This window comes from Eleutherodactylus coqui, chromosome 5 (genome assembly GCF_035609145.1).
Source record: "Eleutherodactylus coqui strain aEleCoq1 chromosome 5, aEleCoq1.hap1, whole genome shotgun sequence".
Lineage (NCBI taxonomy): Eukaryota > Metazoa > Chordata > Amphibia > Anura > Eleutherodactylidae > Eleutherodactylus > Eleutherodactylus coqui.
The window spans coordinates 174,035,772-174,059,929 of NC_089841.1; the positions used below are offsets into that span (position 1 = coordinate 174,035,772).

Here is a 24,158-nt window from a genome sequence, read left to right on the forward strand (position 1 = left end):
ATTTAGGAAATACATTTTTGAAGCAGAATATGTTTTGGATCCATTTAGTATTCACAAAAAGATTTTAAAAAAAAGATGTACATTAATCGTTGTGTGATTTTGTAATGACATTGCTTATCTTGTACGGATTCCGAGTTACAGCCTGCATTATAGGCCATAGCTACATTTAGGCCTCATGTCCACGGGCAAAAGAAGAATTAAAATCCGCAGCGGATTTTAAGTCTTCTCCTGCCCGCGGATCCGCATCCCATAGGGATGCATTGACCACCCGCAGGTAGATAAATACCCGCGGATGGTCAATAAAAGTGAATTTAAAAAAAAAAAGGAGCATGAAAAAATCTGGACCATGCTCCATTTTTGTGCGGGTCTCCAAAATTGGAATTTACTCACCTGCTCCGGATCTTCCCTTCGCCGCGGCTTCATCTTCTCTCCGTCGCGGCCGGATCTTTTTTCTTCAGGCCGGCGCATGCGCAGGGCACGCAATCGACGTGCCCTGCGCATCCGCCGGGCCGAAGAAAGAAGATCCGGCCGCGACGGAGAGAAGATGAAGCCGCGGCGAAGGGAAGATCCGGAGCGGGCGAGAGGTGAGTTTATTCTTATTTTTATGCCTCATGTCCGCGGGGCAGCAGGGACCCGCTACGGATTCTCCATGGAGAATCCGTAGCGGGCCTGATTTTCCCTGTGGACATGAGGCCTTACAATTCTGCTAGCTTCCTCATAGCATCCCCTGCTGCCTCAGTCTGCACAAAGCTTGCTGTGACGATGTACATTCTGGGAAGTGTCACTTTTACACCAGGCAGAGTACATGAATTCCACGTTGGAGGAGAAACAAATTTTCCGACAGCTAAGCTGCTCAACGTTGATATACTATATCAATTAGAAAACTATGTTCAAAACTTAACGTCTCCTTCAAGACATATTGTGAAATCAGAAGAAATACTTAAATGAGTATGGATCAACATTTCTTGAGTATGCATTGGCAGTAGTTAACACTTCAAGTAAAGCTTTCATGTAACAATTGGTCGGGAATTGCACAACATTTTTATTATGTCGTCTAAGGCCGAATGCACACGGCCGGGTCGTATCCCATAGAGGAATCCGAGCCGCTGCCCGGCTGGTGACCCCTGCGTATCTATCCAGAGCTTTTCTCGACTGTGCAGGGGATGTGTCGGCGTCGCGCTGACACACATGCGCAGTACAGATGACGCCACGCCGTTGCTGGGCGATGACGTGGATTCCGCGGCCCGTCAGCAGTGACAGGCTGTGGATCGGATGGCTCCTATTGACTTCAATGGAAGCCGGCCACACGGAATCCACGCCAAAATAGAACATGCTGTGATTTTCCCTCCGCGAGCAATTGATTTCCGCTCGTGGAAAGAAAAAAGCGATTTTCTATAGCATGTCTATGAGCAGTATTTGCTGTGGAATCCGAAGGTGGACACCCGCTCTGGATTCCGCAATGCAAATACGCCCGTGGGCATTGCGCCTAAGAATGGGAACAATTTCAAAATGTTAGGATATCTTATCATTGCAAAAATAACATTTGGCACTTTCCCAATTAAGGCACCAATAAAGAACACCATTAGAAAGTAGTTTAGATTGAGGGAAGAAATCTATACATTGATCTAAAGTCAGTTTAAGGGATAGCGCTGTGGGGTTATACGTACTTTCCATGTCTGCGGGCTGTGATGATATCATGGTGCAATTTTCCATCAGAGCAGCATGTGTTACAGTGGACGTGGCGTGTTCTGCGCAACACAGGTGCAACTACACGAGGCCAATGACTGTCATTTTCACCCACAGGGCCACGTGAGAATACTAAATAGGAAAATTTCTCCCAGTGGATGGGTTGGTTCTGTCACAGAGAACGATATAAAAAGCAGGCAACGGTAAGAAGAGGATTAGTATCATCGAGAACGAAAACATAATGTATTATTCTCACCCAGCTAAATCTCAGTGGTTGGTACTGTTGTACAAAGTTACAGGGCTTCTGGGAACTTTCAGCAAGTTTGGGACATTTCAGCTGATGTGCGCACTGGAAACAGAAAGAAAAGATATCAATAAAAATGCCCCTTCTGGCCTCAAATACAGATCACCTATATACGCACAAGAACAAGACTATAACCTGAAGACACATTTTATAGACGGGAAGTGAAAACAGGTCTATACACGGCAGGTACAGTCTATGTCACATGACCTGGGCCTATGGATAATGGTGAATAAGAACTATGGGGAAATGTACTAAGTTCTAACGATCTTATACCATTCTATATTAATGCTCCATTGATATAAGAGGCGCATAAATTTGGTGTTTCCATGGTCAATGTGTATGCCAGTTATGAGTTGGCATAGTTTTGTGCAATAATTTATGCCAGTTTCTGTTGTAACTTATAGTTGTTTTAATGTCATGTCGTCCCCTGACTTTCCACAAAAGTGGTAAGCGTACCGTAGACATGAAAACAGCTGCAAACTGTTGGGCAAATGCGTAGTGTGCCAGAATGCTGGCGCAAATGTGTAAATAGATTCCGACTATATCTCAGTCCAATGGCTCGATTTTTCAATTCTTGCCTGGAGTTAAAGCTATGGGTGGCCAATATGGCACATTGTACAACTTAGATGTGACATTAAAGGGGTTTTCCAGTGAAATAATATTGATGACCTATCATCAGGATAGGTCATCAATAATTGATCGGCCAGGGGCCGCCGCTCGGGACCCTAACCGATCAACTGAGCGGCCCATGCTGTCAGCACCACAATAACAGAGGTTGGAGCGGATGCCTCCACATCGACCTTCTTGTAGTGACCGTTGCGGCTCTCATTGAAATCAATGGGAGCTGTGCCTGCAGTTACAAGCGTCGGCCACTATATGGGAGGTCGGCGCGGAGACTTCCCCTCCAAATACAGAGGTCGGAGCAGAAGCCTCCGCGCCGACCTCCTTATAGTGGCCAGCGCTTGTAACTGCAGGCATGGCTCCCTTTGATTTCAATGAGAGCCGTGCCTGCAGTTACAAGCGCCAGCCACTACACGGAGGTCAGCGTAGAGGCTTCCACTCCAACCTCTGTTACTGTGGCGCTGCCAGCATGCGCTCGCTCAGCTGCTCGGTCGTGATCCCAAACGACGAACCCTGGCCGATCAACTATTGATGACCTATCCTGATGATAGCTCATCAATAGTATTTCACTGGAAAACCCCTTTAATTCTCTGCAAGCACCATTAGATTTATATTGCGGGAAATGGTCACAATAATAAATCCATTATATCCAACTGTTAATAAGTTCACAGTACAGGCTTGGTCTTTATGTGGGCACTTCCATATGCAGTATGTATACTATCTATGAAGTAATATAGACTATATTTATTTGTACACCATTTGCTTAATTTTTCAAGCTGACCAGTTACACATTATTAAGCCTAGGTTTTAGCCTACTAAACATAAGCTTTATATCTACAGTTATCATTGCGCCATCTAGACTAGCTTTGGATATTTATACCCGGCATATAGAGAGTACTATGGAGTCATCTACTGGTGGAACAGGTTTACTACAAAACTAAACCTAGGCTCTAGGAGCATTTCTTTTTATATGAATGGTTTGTCACAAATATTACTCTAACATCGTGGGATACTGCGACTACACATCCATATATAATTCATACAAAGAGCTGCGGAATAAGTTGGCGCTATACAAATAAAGATATATATAATAGAAGTGTGTATTAGAACCAATGGCGTATAGAGGAATTCTTACTCATTTACATGAACGTCCAATGTGCTGTACATGTGAAATAGAGGAGTCCTGTGAACCTGCACTTACTACTAGTCAAATGGGCAACTAAGCTACATGACAAACTTACAGAATAAAGAGACCTAAGTTGTAGGAGAAGAAATTCCCATAGTGAGAGTTTACAATCTAGAAGTATTGGAGAGGGGGCAAAAAAGTTGGGTGGTGGTGGAGGAGGTGCTCACATATTCACGTTTATCTGAATAGGGGTGCTTTTTGGATCACCAGTGAATGGTAACAGCAGCAATGACATGATACTGCAGTTTACACTAGTCACTGACTAAGTTCAGAACTGTGAATCTTATATGAAACTAATAAGTCTACAATAACAGAGAGCCCCTCCAATGATTAAGGGTGCATTCCCATAAACAAGATTATTGCGTGAATTGTGTGTGATGCGCACAAATATGAAATCCATTCTTTAGAATGGATTTATTCACACGATTAAAACTAAACCGCAGCATGTTCTATAGTTGGACATTCCTCGGAATGCACTGCCCATTGTTTTCAATTGGACCTCGAAAGAAAATCGCATGGCACTCGCATGTCATGTAATGTGCATGTGTGTGTGATGTGATGAGATTTTTCCCATTGATGACAATGGCAAGCGGTCGTTATCTTTTCACGCATGGTGATGCAAATTTTAAGCAAAAACGCCCGCAGTTTCTCAGCTCGGTTTCACTCGTCCATGTGAATGTAGCCTTACTGTGAAGATATTCTGTATAGTTTGTTTTGCCACTTTTTTATGGCTTGCATACACCGTTGATATGTGTCATGCTACATGTCTATAGTTATATCAGAATTAATCTCCTGCAGTTTTGATCCCTAAAGGTAACCATTTAAACTACTTAAGCAAGACTTCTAGTAAAAACGTAAGTCATCATTTATTAGTATATCAGATGTTACAGTATAATCCAAAAATCATCGCAATTTCTTTTTGTTTTAATTGCAGCCATATTGGCAATTTGCCATGATTTTGTACCATTTTTGCCCCACATTTAGCCTGGCAAACGAACAATAAACTTTTGCAGCATGTGCTGATAATTACAATGTGGAAGTTTCCAGTTACCAAGAAACTATATTCAGCAAATATGGTTGTCAAGACAGAACTGAGTAATTACAATCTATCAGTGCAGAATAGGCTGGTGCTATGCAGCGTGGCCAAATAGACTGATCCAACGCCATATCTCAACACTGGTGTCCTATATTGAAAGAGCAAGAGCATACTTGAATAAAACCCAAATTGCTAAGCTCAAAAGTAGCATGTGAGAAGGAGAAGTCTGCTTTCTATGTCTCCCCTAAGTCCTGTGGGGCCGCTGCTAAAACTAAAATAAGGAAAGTGTGCTCAAAGTGGCCTCCGTCTGCTACAATAGTGGCAGGTCATGTAGAAGGTCACCCACCATCGTCTGCAGAAGATTCAGGGACTGACCATGTCGAGTCTCTCTGGAATGGACGCAGGTCCAATGAGGCGATATCTGCAGTCTTCTGATTGGATTGTGCTCGTACTAGTAAATTGCACTAAATTAGTCACGCAATGACAGCATCAGCCCTGGACTGCAGTGCCAGACAGCTCCATGCATGTACTGTAGCAAACGAAACCACTTCAAGTACGCTTTCCTTACTTCAGTCCTAGCAGCGGTCCCAGAGGACTTAGAGAGATACAGAGAGCGGATTTCTGCTTCTCACATGCTATTCTTCAACTTTGTAATTGGGTTTAACTCTTGCTTACAGGGGCCACAATACAAAACTGAAATCCCTGTTCCAGGCCCCCACACCATACAATCATGTTGCGCATCAATGCCTTCCTATTAATGTACGCTGTTGTTATTTCAGTATATAGGTCACCAGTATTGAGATATAGTGCTGGATCAGGATTTCTGACTACACGCTGTATAAGCAGTCAGACTAGTAAAAATTGGCAAATAATAACAGCAGCAGTGGAATACAGGAAAGCCATTATCCATGTAATTCAGAATTATGAATTAAGTTTTTGATTTCCAATGCATAGCTATTAAAAGCTTGAAGCCATATTCACAGGAGCGTATGCATATTTGCATGTGCATGACCGCAGCATTTTTTGCGGAAAGAATTATAGTTTTTTGCGCCTGCATAGGCATATAATTCTGTACTTTTTCTGCCAGTAAGGCATGTTCATTTGCGTGTTGCAAACAAAGACGCACTGATTGAAATGGCTTATTAGTCTGAGTTCCAGATGTGTTCTCTTTCCAGCATAATTACACAGCGGATCACACATTTCCCAGTGTATTGCTGCACACCCCCATTGACTTCTATGGAGACCTTTGGTATATAGGAAAATAGAGCATGCAGTGTTTTGTTTTTGTTGCACAACCGAAAAGCACAGGAAAAACACGTCTTTGCACATTGTGGGTGTAAATTTTGCGCATGCAAATACATCCGTGTGAATCTGGCCTTAGATTCAGTCTCACTTATCCTGACACATGCCATTAAAATGATGTCAATTGCTCCTTAGCAACTTACTGCAATCACTTGTTAAAAGGACAGTGATCATTTAGTGAAAAAGATAGGCAAGATGGCATTCAGGAAGCAAAGTATAAACGAGCTTATGAACTTTTATTCCCCCTTCACACGTGCAACGTTTCAACCAGGTCTTTATCAAACTTAAAAAACACATACACATATACATATACAAATTAGAAAATAGTGACATCATCGCCAATCACATTTTAATACCTCACTTGCAAACCAACTTCATAAAACACAGCTGTAAATTCAGACCGATGCGGCACATTTTTAAGGCTTGATAAAGAACAGCATGGATGAAATGTTGCACATGTGAAGGAATGAATAGTCATTAATAGAGATGAGCGAGCGTACTCGGAAAAGCACTACTCGCTCGAGTAATTTGCTTTATCCGAGTATCGCTGTGCTCGTCCCTGAAGATTCGGGTGCCGGCATGGAGCGGGGAGCTGCAGGGGAGAGCGGGGAGATCTTTCTCTCCCTCTCTCCCGCCCGCTCTCCACTGCGACTCACCTGTCAGCCGCAGCGGCACCCGAATCTTCAGACCCGAGCACAGCGATACTCGGATAAAGCAAATTACTCGAGCGAGTAGTGCTTTTCCGAGTACGCTCGCTCATCTCTAGTCATTAATACTTTCTACCCTGCATGCGGTCACAGATATTGTCAAGCATGGCTCCGAGGACTACAGACCCTGATGATGCGCATAACCCCAATGTCAGATACGAGTGCCGCTTGCAAGTTTTGTTCTTATACTACAGTGATAATTTGCTGTCTGTTGCTAAGGAGGAAGCAAGAGAATTTTAAAATGCCATCTATGAACTCTCACTAGTTGTGAAAGATGTGCTAAGTGCCGGAGAACTAAATAGCCCAGTTTGAAGGGTATTTTTGGTAAATTACTAGAAAATCTTTTATGTGAGCAGCACATGTATATGACAAACAGTTTTATTTCTTACTGGTGCAAACACACAAGCTGGACGGTGGTCCAAAACTTCTTGGTCTCCTCTCTGTCAAAAGAAAAAGAAAAAAAAAAGTTTTTACTGAGACTGCAACAAACATATTTGTGTGCAAACGCCAATATAAGGCTCAGTCACACGAGCGTTTTGACGGGCGTCTTTCCGCACGTAAAAAAAGATCGTACTAAATAGAACCAATGCTTTTCAATGTGAGCGATCACAAGTGCGAATTTTATATGCGGAAAAATGCCTGTGTCGAAAATTATAGGACACCCGTTTGCAAAACGCATATAACTGCGGCGAACAGCTGTTGTTTTGTGTATGCGAAACCCCTGAATTCATGAATGGGTGAGTGTTGCCTCTGATTGGCTGAGCACAGGGACCAATCAGAGGCAGCTCTCAGCTGTCATTCAATAGCTGAGAGCTGCCTCTGATTGGTCATAGTGCTCAGCCAATCAGAGGCAGCCCTTTCAGCAGGTGGGGATTTTAAATTCCCGCCTGCTGAAAGCTTTTCATAGCAGTACAGAAGAGACGGTTGGATGCGGCTGAGCCCCGGCAGCTGCAGAGAGGTGAGTATAGATTTTTTTTAAATTTTTTACACCTTTTCAGAGAAGGGCTTATATTTTAAGCCCTTCCCCAAGAATCACAGCAGTGCTTGCTGACAGCCCATTGCTTTCAATGGGAGAACATCGCGCTCCTCTGCCACAGTGTTCAGTGACAAAGGGAGTCCCCGCGGAGATGAAAAAAATCCTCTGCCACAGCTGTAACAGAGGAGCGCGATGTTCTCTGTATGTCAATGCAGCCGCCGCCGACCCCATTGACCACAGGTGAAACCCCTGGATGTGACAGTATCCAGGGATTTCACATCCAAGGAATCCCCTGCTGCAGCTGTCACAGCCGCAGAAGGGGATAGCGGGCAGCGCACTTTTTGAGTGGATAAACGCTGCTAGGCGGGTTATCTGCTGTGATGCGTGCTTCGGTCACGCGAATTTTTGAATGCATCAGTTATGCACACAAAAATTTGCGCGTCAAAACACCCGTGTGACTGAGCCTATAATCTGTATAATCCTTTTTATCTTCATTAACAAGACTACTAATTCTCCTTAATGGGCTCAGTGAATATTACTGTTGCCTGATTACACAGCATCTTCATGGTTGGGGGGTTTGTTCCACCTTATCTGTAAGTTTCCTTCAGTTTCTCCAGCTTTCTCCTACACTCCAAATACTTACTGATAGATTATTTGGTATGTCATTTTCAAAGGTGTGGGCTTAGAAAGTTGTTTGTGAACACCATAAAGGACAGGGATTGAAGGGAGTGAACGCTCTGGAAAGGGCTGCAGATTATATTGGAGCAATACAAGCAATGGCAAATTCATATAGGTTTTCCCTAGAAAGTGGCATATATGAACGGATTCTCAGATCTAGATAGATTTGCTTTTTTGCAACATTTGAAGTTTTCCTTGCCTTTAAAATTACATCACGAGCCTCCATTAAAAGCTGATGTCCTTCACAAGTACCATTTTCTACCAGCACCTAGGAGATCATGAAGATAGAGAGAAATAGTAAATAATGAATGGACTATCCGGTGGAAAGATACAGTAGCCAAGAGCTACTAACCAGGAAGCCCCCCGTTTTCCTCCATAACGTCTGGATGGTTTTCTCCCGTTCAGCATAGTTGGGAAGTTCATTTAAAGAGTATGCAGACACAACTAAGTCAAACTGTACCTGGAAAATCAGCAAAGCAGTGTTATACAAATCACCAGAGCTGGGATTTCTCAAATATGACTGACAATCACATACTATAACAGCACATGGCTCTAACGCAATCTCCGTGACTTCTACTAACGCACTTAATGGGATTGTGCCAAAAAAAACTTCTCACCTGTCTATATCCAATCATTGCACACCTGAAAAGAGATTCCCCTTCTTGCCACTGCAGGCTGTCTGCATGCACCTGCAGTGACCTGGTGATTGACAGGTAGGGCGCAGCTCCATTCATCCCAATGGGACTGATGGAAATAGCCAAGCGCTTGTATTCCGTTATCTCTCACAGTCCCATTTAAGATGAGCGGCACCATGTATGTGTAACCACTGCTCCGTTCAATCTTCCCCTCACTGTGGGAAGGGGCGCAGTAGCGAGCTCACAGTGAGCAGAGGGCGAACACAGAACCCCATTCTCAGGATTGTGAGAGTCTCAGGGGCGAGACTCCCACCGATCAGACTTCTAGCATCTATCGTATGGATAAGCGATGAAAGTCTATTTTGATATACAAGAGAAGGGTGGAGCAAGTCCTATTAACCCCTTAATGACAACGATTTTTGGCGGATTTCCCTCTCCATTTTTCAAAAGTCATAACTTTTTTATTTTTCCGTCGACGCGGCCGTATAAGGGCTTGTTTTTTGCGTGGCCAACTGTAGTTTTTATCGGTGCCACTTTTGGGTACATTGACTATATTGTAAAACTTTTATTATTTTTTTTTTATGATAGCAGGAAGAGAAAATGCATCAATTCTGGCATAGATTTTTTTTTTTTTACAGCGTTAATCATGCAGCATAAATGACACAATCCATTTTTTCTGCGGGTTGGTACGGTTACAACAATACCAAAATTATTAATTTTTTTTAGGTTTTTCCACTTTTCTGCAATAAAAACTTTTTTTTGGAAATCTTTTTTTTTTCTAAATCGCTGCATTCAAAGTCCTGTAACTTTTTTATTTTTTTTATGTATAGAGCTCTATGAGGGCTTATTTTTTGTGAAACGAGCTGTAGTTTTTATTGGTACCATTTTGGGGTACATATGGCTTCTTTATCACTTTTATTGCGTTTTTAGGGAGGCAAAATGCTAAAAATTAGCATTTTGCCTCAGTTTTTTTTATGTTAATATGAGAAAAAGCATAAAAAAGGCTTTTTTTTTACATTTTTCTTTTTTATTCATTTTTTAAATCTTTTTACACAACTTGAGTCCCTCTGAGGGACGTGCAGCACAGCACTGATGATCGCTGTGATAAGGCATGGCAGGGCTACTGCCCTGCCATGCCTTATCGCTTATACAGTGATGATAGGCTATGGCACTACAGGACGCCAGTGGCACTACAGTGAGCGCGCTACCTCTGTGAACCCTTCCCATGCTGCGATCTACATAGATCGCGGCAGGGAAGGGGTTAACAGCAGGGGGCATATCTCCGATGCACCCCCGCTGTTGCAGCGGGAGGCCGGCTATGACTGACAGCCGGCTCCCGCTGTGGGATCATAAGTGATCTTGCGCTATCCTCAGGACGTAAGTTTACGCCCTGTTGCGGGAAGTACCCCACTGCCAGGATGTAGACTTACGCCCTGGAGCGTTAAGGGGTTAAGGATGTGATAAGTTTCTTATATTTCCTTGCACTATTGATGAATGCGAAGTTTGAAAGTTTTCCAGAACGGCTGTTTTGTAATTCACTGGACAAAAAAATAAGTCCTCACACAGCTACTTTGGTGGAACAATAAAATGATGGGTGTCAAAAATATTGTAAAACAAAGCAATCTGATATCAATGCGATCATGCTCACCCTCAGTCACTATCAGAATAACCGTAACAGGTCATTTTTATAGCACAGTGAAGGTCGCCAAAATGAAAACCAAAAAAACATTGGAAGTGAGGATTTTATATTCTACCCCAGAAATATATTTTTTACAGTTTCTTAACACATTATATGCTATATTAAATGGTGCCAATAAAAGATATAACTCATACCATGAAAAAAAACCATGCCCTCATATGGCTATACTGCCAGAAAACTAAAAGTTATGGCCCTCGGAAGGTAAGAGTGAAAAAGCAAAAATGTAAAAAAAAATATGTAAATAAAACTGGCTGCATTCTTAAGGGGTTAAAGGAATCCATTTACCCTTCAATCTTTTGGGGATCTGTTTCCACAATAAAAACTCAGTTTGTGAACCCAGCTTATCGTAAAAAAAAAAAAAAAAAAAAAACTTCAAACGAGCGAAACTGCATGATAATCGTTCACTTTTCGTTCGTTGTTCATTTTATGCAGCATAAAAAAAACAAAACATTGGCTCGTTCACTTCTTGTCCAGTTTAAAACAGCAGTTGTTTAGTCGTTCTCATTCGCTTATACAGCAAATATGAAAGACTAAGCAATTCTCGTTTGAATGAGCCAACAATATATCTGTCTGTCTAAACAAGCTTCACAAGGGTGAACGAGTTAGCGGTGACGTCACTCGCTCGTTCACAAGATTATCGACTCGTCCAAAAGGACCCCTAGACAACCCTCACTGACCATCCAACGTTGGGCGTGCAGAACCGGGTCCATATTACACTTACCTTGGGTGAAGCCGGCAAAAACTGTCTAAAATGAATACCGGTGATGTGCATCTTCCCCTTTTCTGACCCACCTGCTCAGAAACACAAAACAAAGGTTAATGCGTAAATGCATTTATAGAAGACATGACTAGGAGATGTCAAGAAGATGTGTATTACCTCTCAATACCAGTTCACTGAGAGTGTTCATGGACGCAGAGGAATCAACGCAAACATATTCCTTGAGATTGTTACCCCATATACTATGGGCTGCCCTGGAAAACAGTACAAAGCAATATATTAAACAGGGCTGAAGACTATCCCAATGCAAAACCCCTTGCTGCAATGTTCTATTTCCTTCTATCATATAATACCTTGTATGTGAGGAATGACAATCTACCTTTGCTTCGGAGCTCAGTGCTAGTTTAGCTTTCAGATGAATGAGCCCGTCCAAAGGTTTGCTGAATCATAGCTCTATTTTTACTTAGATGTGCTATATGCCATTTAAAATGCATCAGTTGCTCATCAGCATCTGATGACAAACAACTATTCAAGTCTCCTGCTGAGAAACTGACAACTTGTTATCAGATGTGGAAGAGAAACTGTCAGCATTTCAAGAGGCATGCAGATTAGTATGCCACTCCAGCTCACAAATGCATCAACACTAATACCTGCATTTGAATGCCTCTTAAGGGGTTCTTCACTCAGAATAATACTTGTCTATATGCTGGATTAGGAAATATGGAAGTCATAAAGGGCGACCCCCTTCGCGCCCCCCCCCCCCCCCCCCCCCATCAGGACTCCCCTCCATCAGCCAGGGTAGAGAGACACTGCAACATGAAAGACTCAACAACTATATATACTGCTTGGTTGCTCATTCTTTTGAATGACTGTCATGTAATGCTGCATTTCAAAAATGTTCAGGCACTGACAGTTTCTTCCATATATGAATATAGGATGATCAAAAAAGGTTTCAAAAGTCAGACTCGCCCTTGTTTACCAGAGGGGCAACAGTCCGAGAGGACAGCCCTCACCGCACAACTCCTCTCTCAAGAGCTCTCACCATGACACCGATCCAGTACCAGATCCAAAGTCCATCAACGTCTGTGGCTTGAACTCAGGAACACGTTGGTATATCTGTAGGGGACGCGAACATATAAGCATCACAATAAAAGTTCATAAAAAAACTCTTATTACACAAGCTACACTGAATGACCACTTTATCGGAGCCCCCCATCTGGTAGTGTGTTGGACCTCCATTGGCCTTCAGAACTGCAGCAATGAAATTTGTTTTGTAAGAATATTGGACTATGCGGACAGGAAGCTTCTTGTAGTTGTCGCAGATTAGATGAACGTATTGACGTGTTCTCAACATCTGACAGGAAGGGCTCAACAATTCACACTGCTTGAGCCAAATTCTAAAGGCCCATTTACACGGAGCGATGATCGCTCAAAGATTGCTCAGACGACAGTTTGAGTGACAGCTTTGAGTGATCATTTTGCATAAACTATTAAGTAGCTACTCAGCTACTTAATAGCAATTTAGTGTGCAGATGAAGCCTTAGCTGAAGGCAGTTAATAGCCTGAGGGCTCTTATCTGCACTCAGATCCTTTGTTCTCCAGCGGGAAACAATGCTATCAGCACTCACCGTGGAGAACTGCTGATAAGGCTGTATGACAATTATTAGTTTGGCCTGAATTTAACAATCAGCTAGCAGTGCATGAAAAGTGCACGATGGCTGCGTGTTTAGACGCAACAATGATCACGCAAACTATTGCTTTTTGGCGATTTTTGAGCGATCATTGCTCCGTGTAAATGGGCCTTAACACTCATCAGCGTGGTGCAGCAATAATCTGGACTCCTCTGACCAAGAAGTGTTTTTTCCATTGATCAACTCTGTGGTCTTTTGCGCACTGAAGTCTTGCCGGTTTCTCTTACACAGCAATGACACTGGAACTGCTTGACTGTTGTTATAGCCCATCCGTGATAAGGAACAACAACTCGTGCATTCGGAGATGTTAGTTGGAGCACAAGCATTGTATTTGGCTGCAATTCGCTGGTCTAAACACACCTAGACTTGAGAACAATTCTTGACATCCTCCTTTGACGCCTTTCATCAACAAGTTGTTTACAACCATAGGAACTTTCACGGGATGTTTTTTCTTGATCACACTATTCTCGGTATACTCTTGACACCATTGCATGGGAAAAAGGACGCAAGTTTGGCAGTTTTTGAAATACTGGCCCCCGCTAGTCTAGTGCTGATGACCAAGCCTTGTTCAATATTGCTCAGAATGCTTGATTTTTCAATTCTAATATGGATTCACATGAAAAGTGATCCATGGAAAACTTGCCCACATGATATTTTGCTGCACTCTGGAGTCACGTATCTAATTTCCACACAGGGAAGCTCGAATCGAGAAAGGTCCGGGGGTGTAATAAAGTGGTTATTAATATAGATGAGCGAGTATACTCGCTAAAGGCAATTGCTCGAGCGAGCATTGCCTTTAGCGAGTATCTCCCCGCTCGAGACTGCAGGTTCGGGTGCCGGCAGCGGGCACGGAGCTGCGGGGGAGAGCGGGGCGGAACGGAGGGGAGATCTCTCTCTCCCTCTCTCCCCCCCGATCCCTCCTGCTGACAGCCATTGCAATTGCCTTTAGCGAGTATACTCGCTCATCTCTAGTTATTAAGTATGTATCATAAAGTCGTATTACAAAGACTTCATACAATTAACACTTTTATTCCTTCTCCTCTATCTTTCAGCTATAACCATAGTATCAAGATTTTGCTATATTCAATGTATGAGCCGTAGCAAAGTTTATTCATTTCTGAGCGTCTATTTTATTGCTAATTATATAGCTGCCATGGCAGAGTTCTGCAGTCACTGGTGTGCAAAAGGGTTACAAATGTTATTTATTGTCTACGTAACCTATGTGAGTACTGTGGAGCAGACGTGATAGGAGAGGCTTTAGAAATTATTCTGTAACCATTTCCAGTCTTCTGACTAGCAAGCACTCCGAGTTCTCGCACGTTTGTATGACATGTAAGGTGCGAAGTCACATATGCCAGGAGTCTCTTGCATCTCCTCACCTCTTGTAGCACTCGAGATACAGCAGCAAATCCTCCATCAAAGCGTGCAGCTAAATACACCAGGCCAAACTGCTCTGTGTAGCTGGGATGAAGACATGGCAGAATTAATAAGAATGCGTTGTGGAAATACCGTATTTATCCCAGGCACCATAGTGGATTCAGGATTACAACTCTTCTACAACCCAAAATCTTTATTGGAGCCACTTAAAATCCATTAGGTTTGCTTACGTAGCTATCTCTAACACGTTTCGTAGGTTTAATAATGACATTTCACTGTCAAGGTTTGCGCAACAATACGCAAGCACCATTCCGCCATTTTTTTTTTAATTCAAATAAATTTTTATTGCACATCGACAGCTTGGTCACATTTGTATAACACTTCAACCTTATCAAGACAAGCAGTGAAATAAACTTGGTAAACTATTATAGATGTGTCTGCTTCAGAGACTTATTATGCTAGTAGAAAATTAGCAGAGAAGAGGAGACAAAGAACAGAGTATCATGGGGGAATAACGTTGCGCTTCCCCCAGTAATTCTGAGGCATCTTGTTTGCGTTGACTCCCTGTTGTGTATTGTCCCCTTCTCTCCTCTCTGTCTTAGTCTATGTTACAAGACTGGGTGCCCAGTCTCGTCCCGTCTTGTAGTTCTGATATGGACCTTTCCTTTGCCGTCGACATTTATTTTACTTACTCTATGACAAACATTGGGGGGGGGAGGGGGTAGGGAAGGAGGGAGGCGGAAAGGAGGGGCTTGGGGAGGGGGAGAGGAGAGGTGTGTGGAGTTGGAAGTAGGTATGGCCGCGTGTGCTACGCCCAGGGGGTCTTTCTTACAATCTCATTGGTCTAAAGAGCCTTGCTCTATCCATTTTCTGAGATTATCCGTTCCCCTGAACGCCACCCACGGCTGCCATAGCTTGTAGTAGGCTTCCCATAGTTTGGGCTCGTCTGCCCCCAGCTCGTCCAATCTCATGAGAGTATGGAGTTCTTCCACCCACATGCCCCTGGTTGGGGCGGCGGCTGAGCGCCACAGTCTTGGAATGAGTCTTCTCATTGCTATTATAAAATGTTTTAATAGACTTACTTTCGCCTCCCTCACGGAGCCCGGGAACAGCGAGAGCAGGGCAAGCTTGGGCGTCATCGTGACGTCCGTGTGATTGACTTGGTTGTACAGGGTTGTCACTTCTTTCCAGAGCTCGGCTACTGGCTGACATTCCCACCAGATATGGATCATGTTGCCTCTGCTCCCGCCGCACCTCCAGCACTCCGAGGAAACCTGGGGAAAGATCCTCTGCAGTTGGTCAGGGGTCCTGTACCACCTTGAAACTATCTTGTAATTAAGGTCTTGAATTTTCCCTGCCGTAGAAACCTTATGGGTCAGATTCCAGATCCTTCCCCAGTCCTCCTCTGTGAGGTTGTCCCCCAACTCCCGCTCCCAGGATCCCCTGTACCCCAGGACCTCGTCCCCCGTCTCCCGGTACAGCAGCATTTTATATAACCTAGAGATCATGTGCCTCTGGGATAGGCCTGAAAGACAAATTTGTTCGAACTCCGTAGGGGATGCTGTCAAATTCCCTTTCGGCATCAGCGAGCTCACAAAGCCCCTTAACTGCAGGTATTGCAGCCAAAAACCTGGCTGTGGTGGAGCCTGGTCTAGAATCTCTGTCAAAGATTTCAATCCTGACTCTGTCATTACATCTCTTAGTCTGGGGGTTGGTGTAGCCGGGAGGGACAGGAGACCCGTCCTATTTTTGGTGGATTCAAATAAGGGGTTTGCAGTAAGCGGTGTTAACGGCCCGGGAACCGTGACCAAGCCCATGCGAGGCGCAAAGCCCGCCCATGTGGTGAACAATTGGAGACTGAAGGGGGAAATATTGGGAATATTTTTTATCCACCTGGTTGGTATCCAGGGGGCTCCGTATAGGCCATCCGTCTCCCCTGCATGCTCTATTTCCACCCATAGCCTTGAACTCCTGCTCTTGATAATATCAAGGGCACAGTTTGCTATGCTGGCTTTATGGTATAACGAGAAGTCTGGTAGGCCCAGGCCTCCCTTTTCTTTTTCACTCGTCAGTATGGAGTGGCGCAGTCGTGGTTTGCACCCCTTCCATACGAAGTTAATAATCAGGGATCTAATTTTTTTGAAGAAAACTCTTGGTAGACCTATTGGGATGGTTTGGCAGATGTATAGAAATTTGGGCAGCACGTCCATTTTTACCGCATTAATTCGCCCATTCCATGAGATATAGAGGGGGTTCCATTTGCCCAAATCCTTCTCTAGGCCTTCGACAAATGGGATAAAATTTAATTTAAAGGCTTCCGCAGGCTCCGCTGAAATGCTTATTCCCAAATATTTTAAGTGTGAGTCGACCCACCGAAAGGGGAGTACCGACTTCAGATGAGAGACCTCGGCCTGCGGGAGTGTTATGTTCAGGGCTTCTGATTTCTGTGCGTTGACTTTGTAGTTATTAATTCTCCCGAATTTCTCGAATTCCTTTAAGAGCACAGGCATGCCGATTCGGGGGTTAGACAGGTACAGCAGCAGATCATCGGCAAATAATGCCATTTTATGCTCTGAGGTGCCAACCCTGTAACCCCTTATTGAGTCATTGCTGCGAATAGCGTTCGCTAGGGTCTCCATAGTAAGGATGTAGAGAAAGGGGGAGAGGGGGCACCCCTGCCTCGTCCCGTTGCCCACTCTGAGCGTATCGGACAGCGTCCCGTTCACTCTGATTCTTGCGGTCGGGTCCTGGTAAAGTGCCATGATCCACTGGAGCATCCGTGGGCCCAGACCGATTTTCTCTAGTGTGGCAAAGAGGAAGGTCCAACTCACCCTGTCGAAAGCCTTCTCTGCATCGATCGACAGGAGGCATAGGGGGGTGTTAGTCGATTTGGCTCTAGCTATTAGGGACATTGTTTTTATAGTGTTGTCCCTTGCCTCTCTGCCAGGGACAAAGCCAACCTGCTCCAAGTGGATCATCTTAGGGATTTGGTTTTGTAGTCTGTTTGCTATCAATTTAGCAAACATCTTGAGATCGACGTTTATCAGTGAGATTGGCCTGTAGCTCCCGCAGGCCGAGGGGTCCTTACCCGGTTTAAGTATAACTGTGATGTGGGCCTGCAGAGCCTGCCTGGGGAACGGGTGGCCTTTGTTCACCGCGTTAAATGCGTCCAAAACTACTGGGGCAAGTTCTTCCGCAAATAATTTATAAAATCTAGCTGTATATCCATCTGGGCCCGGGCTCTTACTTACTTTCAGATTTTGGATTATATTGGTCAGTTCTGGGGGTGAGAAGTCCTGCTCCAGGGCCTCAGCCTCTGTTGGTGCCAGGCTCTTAGGTGCATATTCAGAGAGGTAGGCATCTATCTCGTTTTTAAGGGTCTGATGTGGAGTATGTGTCTCTATCGGGATGTTATAGAGTCTGTCGTAGAAGGATTTAAATTCCTCCAGTATATCCTTGGTGTTGTGTACTACTTGGCCTCTGGCGGATTGAATTTTAGGGATATATGTTTGAGGGGACCTGGGATGGAGGGTCCTAGCCAGGTGCGCCCCACATTTGTCCCCGTATTCAAAGGACCCTTTTCTGATTTTGTCCCTGAGAGCCAAGGAGCGCTGGTCTAGTATCTCTAAGATCTGTTGGCGGACCAGCGAGATTTCCGCCCGCAGTGTTTCGTTTTGCTGTCTTTTGTTAGTGTTCTCCTTGGCCCTCAGGGTAGCAAGTAGCCCCGTCAAGGTGGCTGCTCTTTCTTTTTTAATCCTGGTTCCCTGGGAAATCAGCACGCCCCTTAGAACACACTTGAGGGCTTCCCATTTAATTGGTGCCGGGGTCTGATCTGCTTGGTGTGTCTCCTTAAAAGTTTCAATTTCTTTTCTAAGTATTGATACGCATAGGGGGTCTTTTAGGAGATTGTCGTTGAGTCTCCAGGACTGACATCTAGGTGTGGACCCCCACCCCACTAGACCCCCAAAAACCGGGGCATGGTCTGACCACAGCAGGTCCCCATGTGAGCATGAAGGGGAGCTATCTAAGAGGCTGTGTGAAATCATAAGATAATCGATCCTACTGTAGGAGTTGTGAGCCGCTGAGTGGAACGTGTAATCCCGGGTGTCTGGATGTAGTGTTCTCCAGAGATCTATTAAGTGTAATGCATCTAGCTTTTTTTTGAGTGCCCTGGTTGCTGCCCGGGAGACGGAGGACTTACCCGATGAAGTGTCCACTTCGGGGTCCATTGCCACGTTAAGGTCTCCGCCCAGAATTATTCTCGATCCGTCCGCGAATTTGGCTAAGGCGGTCAGCACTCTCATCGCCGCGGGAACCTGGTTCTGGTTGGGGAGATAGATATTAGCAAAGGTGGTCACTGTACCCGTTATTTCAACCTTGAGAAAAATATATCTGCCCCCTGGGTCAATAAAGGAATCAACTGACTGGTATTGGAGCGTCCTATGTAGGGCGATGGAAACCCCTCCTGCCTTTCTCAGAGGGTCGGGACTATGGAGCCACTTGGGGTAGTACGAGGAGGAGCAAGTTGGCACGCTCCCCTCCCTGAAATGGGTCTCCTGTAGCATGGCTACCATTACTCTTTTTCTATGGAGGTGATAGAGGAGCTGTCGTCTCTTCTGAGGGCTGTTTAGCCCCTTGGCATTGTGGGTGCAAAATGTTAAATTCGCCATTTAAGCCTAGAAACCGGGGTGAATGCGTATCTCCCATCTCTCCTCAGGTGGGATAGGGGCGGGGAAGGGTAGAGGGGGATGACACAAGAGGAAACGACACATCGGGGAAGACCAAATAGGGGATAAACACGTAACTTAAGAACAAATAACATCTGGTAGAGGGCCGCTAGCGGTCCCCTAGAACTAATGGTTCGCCTATACTAGGCAGAAAACAACAGCTTAAATTAGCTGTCAGCCCTATGTGGGAGTGTGGAGGCCAAGGAAGGGTGGGCTCCCCCCCGCATCCCCACCCCGTCGAGAGTGAATCCCGTGTGTGGGAACCGGGATCGTTAAACATATGTGTGGGCGTACCCAGACCCGGCTACGTCAAGTTCGTCCCCCCTGCTAGTAAGATCTTGTGGCATATTCACCCTATACAGGCGCATTTAGAGAAGGGGGGGAAAGGGGTTATAGGTATAGTAGTGATATATGCATGGAAAGCGGAGAAGCAAGACAGTATGAGGTTGTGGAATAAAAGTGGCTGCGTCTCTGTCACTCTGCCGCTCCGCTTCTGGCGTCTTCATTTTCCCCCTGGCGTTGGTCTCTACGTCGTCGTCTGGATCTCGGAGGTACCGATATCCACGCGTTTCTTGGGGGTGGCACCGGAAGGGAGCACGGTGTTGGCCAATCTGGTAATCGGACTGGGGGTAGTTCCAGAGTTCCCAAGAAATGTGGTAAGTCCCCCAGTCCTCGGAATGTTGCTGCCTTGCCATTCTTGGAAGCGTGTAGTTGGAAGGGGAAACCCCAGCGATAGGGAATCCCCCTATCCTGGAGGATGGTCAGCAGCGGTCTCAATGCTCTGCGCAGCTGTAGAGTTCGACGCGAAAGGTCCGGAAGAATCAGGATCTGGGTACCCTGGAAGGACAAGTCTTTGATGGTTCGTATTTTTTGTAAAATTAAGTCCTTGTCTCTGTAGAAATGTATTCGGCAGACCACATCTCTGGGTCTGCTAGGATCTGAGGATTTCGGGCCGAGAGTCCTGTGAATTCTATCTATTTCTAGTAAGGCGGCCTCCGGTCGCTTTAATATATTATTGAAGAATGACTGGGCCCAGCCTTCAAGTTGTGATGGTTCCACTTCTTCGGTGAGACCTCTGATCCGTATATTATTTCTCCGATGACGGTTTTCTAGATCATCGAGGTGCGTGTAGAGATCCAGGATCTGCTGGGAGTGTAGGTGTAGCTCTTGATCATGCGCCTCAAGCGTTTCTGTGACCTTCTCCTGGGCCTCCTCTACTGCCTCTACTCTCTGGCCTATTTGTCGTATCTCCTGCTGGAGAGACGCTACGTCCTTCTTACGTGCAGCCTCGAGTTGCTGGAAAAGGGTATCAATATGATTCTGTGTCGGTAAAGCCCTTAGATGACTTTTCCAGTCCCAGTCCTCTCCCACTTCTGGTTCAAGGGTTTGGTTGTTGGGTTCGCTCTGGGCTAGGTGTCTGAAGTTCGATCGCCCTGTTCTGCTGCCGGAGTTGTCTGCGCTGCCTGTCCCCAGGTTCGGTATGCTGTCTTGCAGCTCGGGAGTCTTGGGTTTGGCTGCGCTTTGGACATCGGTCTGTATGTATCTTCTCTGTCCCACGCTTCTTTGTGGTAGCGGGGCGCTGCAATATGGATGTCCTGGTGGGCCATTCTCTGTCTCGGGCTGGTGGTAATCTGTGGGTTTTTTGAAAGGGGCTCTGAGTCCTAGAAGTTGCTCTGGCGAGCCGTGTGTCAGTGGGAGACTGGACCGCGGGGGAGCCTGATCCGGTTGCGGCACAGGGGATGTTGATGCAATCTTGGCCCAGTTACTGGGCTCGTTCTGCATGTTTGGCCTCTGTGGTGGCTTAGTTGTGGTTGTGGCCTGCTCGTCTGCCAATCTGGTCTTTCTTTGTGATGCACTTTTGTGCAGCTGAGGGAAGCTCGGTCGTGGCTGGCTTGTGTCTGCGTCCGGCGTGCTTATGTGCGGGGTGTGTGCAGGGCCCTTAGGGGTGTCTCCTTGCCGGGAGGGCGGCTTTGGGGAGCTGGATATTGGTGGGGTACAGCTCTGCCTTGAGAGACTGTTTCCCGGAGGGGGGTGTTTGCCAGCCGGTCCTGCATCTTGCTGGGGGGGTTCGTCCTGCCTCGCTGGGTGCTGGTTTGGCTGTGCCCCCTTGCTGGGCTTGTTGCCTGTGTGGGTCGTTGCCCTTTTCCCCTGCTCCACTAGGGGCTCTTCTGCTGGAGATGGTTGTTGGGCTCTCCCCTTTGCCTGGGCTGCTCTTCCTGGCCCCTTTTCCCCTGCTGGGTGCTGCAGGTCTGCCTGTGGGGGGGCTATCTGCTCCACTAGGGGCTCTTCTGCTGGGGATGGTTGTCGGGCTCTCCCCTTTGCCTGGGCTGCTCTTCCTGGCCCCTTTTCCCCTGCTGGGTGCTGCAGGTCTGCCTGTGGGGGGGCTATCTGAGCCGCAGGTGGCTCTGTTACTGTGGCGGTGGGGTCTCCCCTTATCTCTGGGGCTGACTCCCTGATTCCCCTTGCCGCTCTCCCCTCCTCGGTTGCTGTAGCGCCCTCGGCGCTTGCCGCTCCTCCTCCCCCCTCCGTTATACTGCTGCTGCCGGCGGGTTCAGGCGGTCCGCCATCCGCCGCCGGTATTGTGCCGTTACCTCCTCTCCGCTCTATGTGGTGATCGGGGTCCACTGCAGGGCCGCCCAGGCTGCTGGGCTCTCTCCCGTTTCCAGCCGGCTGGTCGCTGTCCGATGCCGGGCTGGGTTGCCGCTCCGGAAGTGGAGCGGGCGCCATCTTGGGAGCGCGCTCTCGGGACTCCGCTCCCGCTGCTCGTCTCAACAGGGTCGCAATGCTTCTCCTGGAGTCGTCTGAGGGGGTTAGTGTGACTCCTCTCTTCTTCCCCTTCGCCATTGTTGTGGTTTGCCGGGTCTGGGTCCTCCACGTGTAGGCTAGACGGGGCTGGATGCGGGAGCCGAGCTGAGGCACGTCTCACTCCTCCATTAGCTGGCCACGCCCCCCTCCCGCCATTTTTTTTTAATTGGTATTTATTACTGCCATAGAATAAGGGACCTTTTACACAGGACGAAATAATCTGCAATAGCATTGTAGAATATGCCGTCCCTGAATTCCACACCAAAGTCTGCACAGCTATCTGCAGATGCGGAATTGATGGCAGGATTCATTTTCCATTCCGCATCAAAATACGCACATTAGCACTGAAGATTTTGAGGCTGAATATTCCGTAGAAGGGCATATTCCGTCACGCTGATGTGAAATATTACGGCCTGTGTGAAAGGTCCCAAAGTGTATACAAGTATTTTTATGGTACATGTTCTGCCAGTAATGGACATACAGAATATGTGCTTTTATGACATAATATTGGCATACTGGTGTATGCCAGTTGGGGCACACCGCTGGTCCCTAGCATGTTCATTCTCAAGCAATAGTTGAAAGAACATATCCGGGGGTAGCACAAGTGGCTTAGATACTAGGTTCTGATGAAAGGAAAGGGCAAAAAGAAGGATGAGGCTCTGATACACCCTGCATGTATAACAAGGTTTTCTAGGGTTGGTAGCAGTGTGAAAAAAATTTTGGAAAAATATTGGCATGTAGTCAGGGGTGATAGAATTTTTGAGAAGTATATTCCAGATGCCCCTAGAGTTATATAGCAGACAGCATGCAACTGTGGCACACGTGGTGGATTTTTTGTCCATGTTATCACACCCCCTTATTAATAAGAGAGAATATTTCCTCTCGGATTGTCACATATGTGGGTCTTTTTTAACCAGAAAAACAGGGATTAGATGATCAGTTGCCCATGTAATCAATCTTCTGTGTCTTTAGACTTTTTATTGACTCTATAACCCAACTGCTTCATGCCTCAGCTGCCCCGATAACTGCAGAACCTTAGTGGTTTTATGGAAACAAAACTGTTACATAAGGTTTGAATTTACGAAGAAAATGAAGCTACACATAATTGTTGACCCTGCATCCGTAACAACCTGCACAATAAAATGAACAATAAATGCCATAAAAAATGTGCCAGACTAGCCTTCTGTTCAGCTTATCTCCCAAAAATAGAGACCCAGTAACAACTACACCTCCTATAGCTGCACCACCGAATTTGACTGTAGTGCAGATGTACCTAACTTTGGATTACATTTCTCAAGGAACCACACCGCTCCTTACCTTAAAGGCTGCCAATGATAAATATTCTTCCGTAAAGTACTTAACACCCTACTTTTTAACTTTTCATCATTTTGATAAAGATTGAGATCTGTCAAAAGAAAGTGAAAGATGATAAACACTCATAAGGGTGGTTTTAATGAATTTTCCCCCAGCATTATTTTGCAGCAATTTTTGGAGCAAAGAACACCGTGGTCAGATGTTGACTGAGTCAATAGGAAGTCCTGAAAGGTAGTAAAAATATTGCAGTTTTTTTGTGGAGTTTTTTCCCATATTTTTGATCCATGGTGTTTTTATTTCCAGGTGTTTTCCCATAAACTTATTTATAGGAAAAAAAATCATATCAAAAATGTGTAGTTAAAAGCGCCACCAAAATTTTATATCATTTATATTATAATTTTTTTAAATGCATGACTTTTAAGGCTTTTTTTTCTACAAACACCCCAAAAACATGTGCGTGAATAAAGCCTAAGGCCTTATGTCCACGGCTAAAATAACATTTAAAATCCGCAGCGTGATCCGCGCCCCATAGGGATGCATTGGACACCCACAGGTAATTAAATACCTGCGGATGTCATTTTCCCCTGAGGTGTGGATTGCGTGTGCGGGAAAACACCCGCAGCATGCTGCATTTTAGTGCGGGTCTCCCGCAGGCTTCTATTGAAGCTTATGGAAGCCGTCCGGATCCGCGGCACA

At 45.6% G+C, this 24,158-nt stretch overlaps 1 protein-coding gene across 1 annotated transcript in view; it reads right to left on the reverse strand.

The window, feature by feature from the left end:
• The window catches only part of METTL17 (methyltransferase like 17), a 34,053-nt gene that overhangs the window by 1,126 nt on the left and 8,769 nt on the right, over positions 1-24,158 (reverse strand). The window contains exons 4-13 of the mRNA XM_066603734.1: positions 23,466-23,553; positions 14,619-14,700; positions 12,591-12,664; positions 11,708-11,802; positions 11,552-11,622; positions 8,849-8,956; positions 8,696-8,764; positions 7,232-7,282; positions 1,943-2,035; positions 1,668-1,855 (exon numbers count right to left, since the gene is read on the reverse strand). Coding sequence (XP_066459831.1) covers positions 1,668-1,855; positions 1,943-2,035; positions 7,232-7,282; positions 8,696-8,764; positions 8,849-8,956; positions 11,552-11,622; positions 11,708-11,802; positions 12,591-12,664; positions 14,619-14,700; positions 23,466-23,553 — 919 coding nt within the window. The remainder of the gene's footprint in view (positions 1-1,667; positions 1,856-1,942; positions 2,036-7,231; positions 7,283-8,695; positions 8,765-8,848; positions 8,957-11,551; positions 11,623-11,707; positions 11,803-12,590; positions 12,665-14,618; positions 14,701-23,465; positions 23,554-24,158) is intronic.